This window comes from Arachis hypogaea, chromosome 8 (assembly GCF_003086295.3).
Source record: "Arachis hypogaea cultivar Tifrunner chromosome 8, arahy.Tifrunner.gnm2.J5K5, whole genome shotgun sequence".
Taxonomy (NCBI): Eukaryota; Viridiplantae; Streptophyta; class Magnoliopsida; order Fabales; family Fabaceae; genus Arachis; species Arachis hypogaea.
In genome coordinates this window covers 46,063,237-46,069,236 of record NC_092043.1, presented here as the reverse complement: position 1 = coordinate 46,069,236, position 6,000 = coordinate 46,063,237, and the positions used below count along the sequence as shown (strand labels likewise).

At 38.0% G+C, this 6,000-nt stretch overlaps 1 protein-coding gene across 1 annotated transcript; it reads left to right on the top strand.

The window, feature by feature from the left end:
• LOC112707820 (uncharacterized) lies at positions 1 to 5,694 on the top strand. The gene is made up of 5 exons (XM_025759796.3): positions 1 to 251; positions 577 to 2,896; positions 3,549 to 3,669; positions 4,343 to 4,399; positions 4,508 to 5,694. Exons 2-5 carry the CDS (start codon positions 645 to 647, stop codon positions 5,483 to 5,485), a joined length of 3,408 nt encoding a protein of 1,135 aa, XP_025615581.1. The 5' UTR covers positions 1 to 251; positions 577 to 644; the 3' UTR covers positions 5,486 to 5,694.
• Positions 5,695 to 6,000: the final 306 nt, after the last annotated feature.

Below are 6,000 nucleotides of genomic sequence, written 5' to 3'. Positions count from 1 at the left end.
TGAAAGAGAGAGATGCTTTTGCGGCTCTTATTGTGAGCAAGACTCGTACCACCTCATTCCTCTTTTCCTCCTTTCTTTTATACACTATCGTTATCTTCTATAGTTCTCTTCTCTTACCTCTTCTCCTTCCTCACTCGCTTTATTAGGGTTAGGGTTTTCACTTCCCACTCTTCCACCCACCACTCTTCTTCTCTCACAGCCGCTCGTCGTCTTTCTTTCTCTCTCTCTCTCTTCCCGATCGGAAATTAGAGGTACGTCTTTCATTTCTAGATTTTCCATTAGATTCCGTAGATTAATTCATTGTTCTTTGATTATTTTCGACTTCTTTTTCTCCCTTATTTTGTTTTGTTCATATCGTTTGATAAAATTTCATCGGTTGATTTGTGGAAGTTAGCATAGGTTATTTTTGGGTTTTACACATTGAGATTATTATTTAATTGCAATGAAAGAAATCATCCTCTGGTTGGTGATTTTGTAGTTTCTACCTGCTATCTGATTGTTGATGTTGAAGTGGTTATTTTAAGGATAAAGTGTTGTTAATTATGAATGCTGTCAAATTGTTGTTAACTGTTTCAGGTTGAAATATTGGCTTGGATTCTTGAAATTGGTGTTATTTATGGTTTTAATGGAGCATAGAGGCTAGGATGTCCAACAATCTGGTTTCGGAGCCGATGCCGAGCATGCAGATGGCTCAGTTGCAGCCAATTGTGACCAAAGTAGATTCTACGGCTGGACAGATGGATATGGGGTTATTGGCTCCTGTAACTGCTGATCCTACTCCACAGCAACGCGGAGGTGCAAATGATCATGTTGGATTGTTGAGAGATGGGTCTGGTGATCCCAGGTCTCGGGGCTTATCGAATTCGGCTATGCAGAGTGTTCGAGTAGAAGCACGAATGAGTAATATGGGTCCACAGCAGCTGGTAACAACTCCCAAGCGGAAGGCACCAATGGAATTATCAACTGGTAGCTCTGTGACATCCAACAAAAGGGTTGCACAAGGGGGAAATAGACCTTGGTTGCAGCAAGCTTCTAATCTGTCAAATAAAGGTTCTGCGCAGATGCAATCCCCATCTAATGCCTCCCCCCGCCCTCAGCAATCGGCAGTCTCCAATAAGAGAAAAGTGCAGATGACTGAATCTGTTTCCAGTAAATCAAGTACGCCACGTTCCTCGAATTCTAAAAATCAGAATACGCAGATGAAGCAGCCATCCAAGGTTCAAACAGAATCTTCTGAAAGTGTTAGGTCCAAGATGAGAGAGTCATTAGCTGGTGCTCTGGCCTTGGTTTCTAAGCAAGATAAACCGACTCAGAACAATAACACAATGAATGATGCTGCTACTAACGGGAAATTAGAGAACAGCTCTCAGTGGGATGGGTCAGCACCTGCACCCATTGATATTGCCCCAGAGCAAAGGCAAGATATTTCTGAATCTGCTCAGCCTTCTTTTTCTGCAGCTGGTTCAGTTGACCATGCAACAGGAGAGCAGAGAAATAATGCATCTTCTAGTGAAGATTTTTCTGAAAAATTCAAGGATTTTGAAATGGGATCTATAAATATATCAAATAATGAAAATATACTCGGTTTGAACTGTGATAAGCAAGACTTCCAGTCAGATTACACTTTGACTACTGATGATGTTCCATTCAGTGACAGCTTTTTTGTGAAAGATGATCTTTTGCAGGGTAATGGTCTTTCATGGGTATTATCTGATGTGGTAGGCATGGACAATCAAAAGGAAAGTCAAAATGTTATAGAGCAGAGACCAGAACCTGAGGAACCATTACCTGAAGTTTTAGCATCAAGGATAGAAGAAGAACTTTTCAAATTGTTTGGAGGTGTGAATAAGAAGTACAAAGAGAAGGGGAGGTCTCTCCTATTCAATTTGAAGGATAGAAATAATCCAGAACTAAGAGAAAAGGTTATGTCGGGTGACATTCGTCCCGAACAATTGTGTTCCATGACAGCAGAGGAACTTGCTTCAAAGGAACTCTCCCAATGGCGGATAGCCAAGGCTGAAGAGCTTGCTCAAATGGTGGTTTTACCTGATTCAGATGTTGATATTAAGAGGTTAGTCAAGAAAACACATAAAGGTGAGTTTCAGGTGGAAGTTGAACATGAAGATAACGTTCCCATTGAGGAGATCTCCAGTGGCACCACATCTTCTAGAAGTCTAACAAGTAGAAAAGGTGGGGAAGCCAGGAGTCAAAAAACTAAAAAAGGTGGGGAGGCCACTTCTTCCAAATCTGCTGTGGTCAAAGAAAATAAAAACACGGATGGTGAGAAAAGCAATTCAGAGAAGGACAATGCATTTTCCATTACCATTTCATCCAACGATGGGACTGATCCAATGCAAGGCCTTATGACAGATGATGCACTGAAGGATCCTGACTTTCTTCCACCGATTGTCTCTCTTGATGAATTCATGGAATCCCTTCATTCTGAGCCACCATTTGAAAATTTACCAATGGAATCAGGTAAAGAAGCTCCTGAATCAAACAAGGACGATTCTGAGGTTGGATCTAAATCAAAATCTTTGGATATAACCCCAAGGGAGCAAGCTGGTGTCACCCCTGATAAATCTGAAAATCTAGATGCCAAAGATGAAAAACTGGTTAATGCAGAATCTGGGTCTATTTCTGATAGACGTTGCAATGAGAGCGAAGCTGGTGTGAAGCCAACTGATGATCATGCAAAGGAAAGGTTAACGGATAACAAGAAGAATGCTTCTGTTGATGCTGAGCTGAGAACAAGTAATTTTCATGCCGAAGAGCGATATGGCAATAATAGTTTGTATGCAAAAACTGCAGTACATACTAAGGGTGAATGCTTCTGGGACGGAATGCTTCAACTGAATATATCTACGACTGATTCAGTAATAAGCATATTTAAAAGGTATTTTATTAAATGTTCCTGACATCTTTTGCGACAAGTTGCCACTATTTTGCTGAGGACATTTGTTGATAAGTTGTGTATGTCTGCAAGTATTATTTATTTCACTTGTTGTATTGCATGCCATCTTTTATATGTATATATATATTTGGTTGGGGGTATTTTTGTTCAATGATATGGTTTCAGTGTGGTAGTAGTTATTATTATTATTACTTTGAATTTTTAAAAGCTGAGCAAAATGTTGGTTGTTACTTGTTGATACTGGGTTGCCTTAAACAGGTTGGACTCTCATGCATTGCCATTTCGAAACTTTTTTCCGATTTTTTTGAGTTATTTACTTATTCAATTTTGCTCCTTAGCATTAGCCATAAACACTTCCAGAGACATTTATTGTATCTGTTGTTTCTGTCATCTCCTTTTGCAATTGTTGTAGTAATTACTAATTGGGCATGCTATATAGGGTAGTACATTATATTGAACTATGTACCGGTGCTTCTTCAAGGATTTTGTGTGGGATTTATTTGTTTTTATCCCTTTGATTGGAGGGTCTGAAAGGTGGAATTGCCGTTTATTATGCTGAAGATTGAATTATTCTTATTTAAAAGAGTTAGAAATTGTACTGATTTTTTTCTGATTTAATTTTATATTCTTGAAGTGGTGAGAAAACTACTGCAAAAGACTGGCCTGGTTTTCTTGAGATCAAGGGAAGGGTTCGACTTGAAGCATTTGAGAAATTTTTGCAAGATCTTCCTCAGTCAAGAAGTCGTGCTATAATGGTATCTCAAGTTTCTTCTTGTTGTACTAAATTAGTACTTGTGTCTTGTATGTTTATGTTATCTTCCATGCAGAAAGAAATGATAAAGAGAGAGATCAGAAACGTTGCATTTCGATGCTTTCCTTTCGTTTTACTAATGGCAAATTATGTCTTGAGTGCAATATGTTTGCACCTTTTCCTTCGATTGAGATAATACTGATAGAGGCATTACTCCATTAAGGCTGGTAGAGTTTTTAAAATAACGAAGGTAAAACAATGGCTGAGAGACCTGTAAAATTGTTTACAAGTTAAAATTTTGCGAAATTCTGTAATTAAATTATGGCGTATCTAGTGACCTGATTTAAAGGCTTCTTCCCTAAGACCTTTATATTCAAAACTACGAAATTTTGAATTAAAAATGATGTTATATAAAAATGTTTTGGCGTATTTGTGAGAAAAAAAAATGGACTTAAAAAGTCCAGTAACCATTTCATGTGAAAAGGTATATAAAAAATTATTCATCACCAAATCGACTCGCTTGTTTAGTAGTTTCCAAGGGATGCATGGGACAATTAGGATGTGTAACAGCGTGGTTTGAATTGCTGCCTGATGTTTGCTTTAAAAAATGTGTTATTTTGTCACATTTCACTTTCCTTTTTGGCAGTGTATAAATCTCTGTTGACTATTGATTGCAGGTCGTACACTTTGTTTCGAAAGGGTCTTCACCCAGCCAGCAATCAACACTTCGTGAGGTAATGGTTATGATGAAAATGTTACATTGTCTTATGTCTCTATGCTTTTCGGCGCATTATGTTTTTCTATATTAGATTTATGTTTTTTGTTCTTTTGTATGATTACAGGTGGCTGAATCTTATATTACGGATGAGAGAGTGGGATTTGCTGAGCCTGTGTCTGGAGTTGAACTTTACTTTTGCCCACCTCATAACAAAACAGTTGAAATGCTGAGCAAGATACTTCCAAAGGAACAAATTGAGGCAGTTAATTCTATTGATAATGGCCTAATTGGTATTATTGTATGGAGAAAAACTAATTTAACTTCGTCAACAATTTCACCCACCGCTTCATCACAACACAAACATAGTAGTAGTAGCTCTAAAAGGCAACAATACTTCTCTAGGAGACAGCAAGATGGTAGTAGTAATTTGAATGTGAATGTTGCTAATCCCTCTAATCCACCACCGAATGGTGTTGATGATGATGATGATGATGACATTCCTCCTGGGTTTGGGCCTCACCAGGCCCGGCCCGAGGATGACCTACCCGAGTTCAGTTTCATGGGTGGTCCAAACACATCATCACACATGGTCCAAAGACCTAGGGGACCACCAGGTATGGTTCCATTCCAAATGGTTAACCAGGCCCCATCACGCCCTGTTGATCAAATGAGGGAGCTTGTGCACAAATATGGTCAAAGCAAAGTAAATTCACATCATTCAGGAAATTGGCAAGACAAATTTGGTGGTTCAATCCAACCTTGGAATGATGATGATGATGATATACCTGAATGGCAGCCGCAAAACTCACAACAGAACCACCAGTTCCCACCACCACCACCACCTCAATTGGCATTGCACCAACAAAACTTTCACCTTAGACCTCACTTGATGAATCAATCATTCCCAGGTTCACCTACTTTGCCAACACCACCACATCTTCAACCACCTATGAATGTGACACATGGCCAAAGAAATATTGGTCCAAATTGGGTTCCTCCTAACCAGGGAAACAACCACCTGCAACCAAGTGGTGGACAGCACTATGGTGCTCCTATGCAAGGCACGTGGCCTGAAAATGTTACTAGAAGTAGGGGATTTTAGTTTGTTTTAGCATATAGGTTAGGTTAGCTCCTTTGTAAGCTTATGTGAAACCTTTTTTTTTCTTTTACTTTTGTAGCATCTTTTTCTTTACCATGTGGAGCAAACAAATGGCTATATTTTATCTTTTTTCATGTTTAAGATAGCCAAGTGTAGGTGATCTGGTGAATAATATGATGCTGTAAACATATTGCATGCGCCTGTTCCTGATACCATGATTTGCATTTGGTTCATTTTATGCATTAAGGATTTTTTTTAAAAAATTAAGATTTTACATCGTAAATAGTAAGTTGTAAATTCCACACTATATTTTAGTTTTAAATATTTTAAAGTACCGATAAAATGTATCTTTGCTTTTACGTTTATATATAACTGAAATAACTGAAATACGTATATAAAAAAAATTAACTTCCAAACTAGTCTAAGAGCCAATTTTGATACATAATTTAATTAAGCTTTTCTGAGAAAAAACTTATAATATAAAGATTTATACTAAAAATAATTTGTAAATAAAATTT

Excerpts from the sequence above, each read along its gene's own strand:
- LOC112707820 (XM_025759796.3), top strand. The coding sequence starts at position 645 with ATGTCCAACAATCTGGTTTCGGAGCCGATGCCGAGCATGCAGATGGCT. Across the intron at positions 2,897-3,548 it reads GTAATAAGCATATTTAAAAG|TGGTGAGAAAACTACTGCAA; the intron begins GTATTTTATTAA and ends ATATTCTTGAAG. Across the intron at positions 3,670-4,342 it reads CAAGAAGTCGTGCTATAATG|GTCGTACACTTTGTTTCGAA; the intron begins GTATCTCAAGTT and ends TATTGATTGCAG.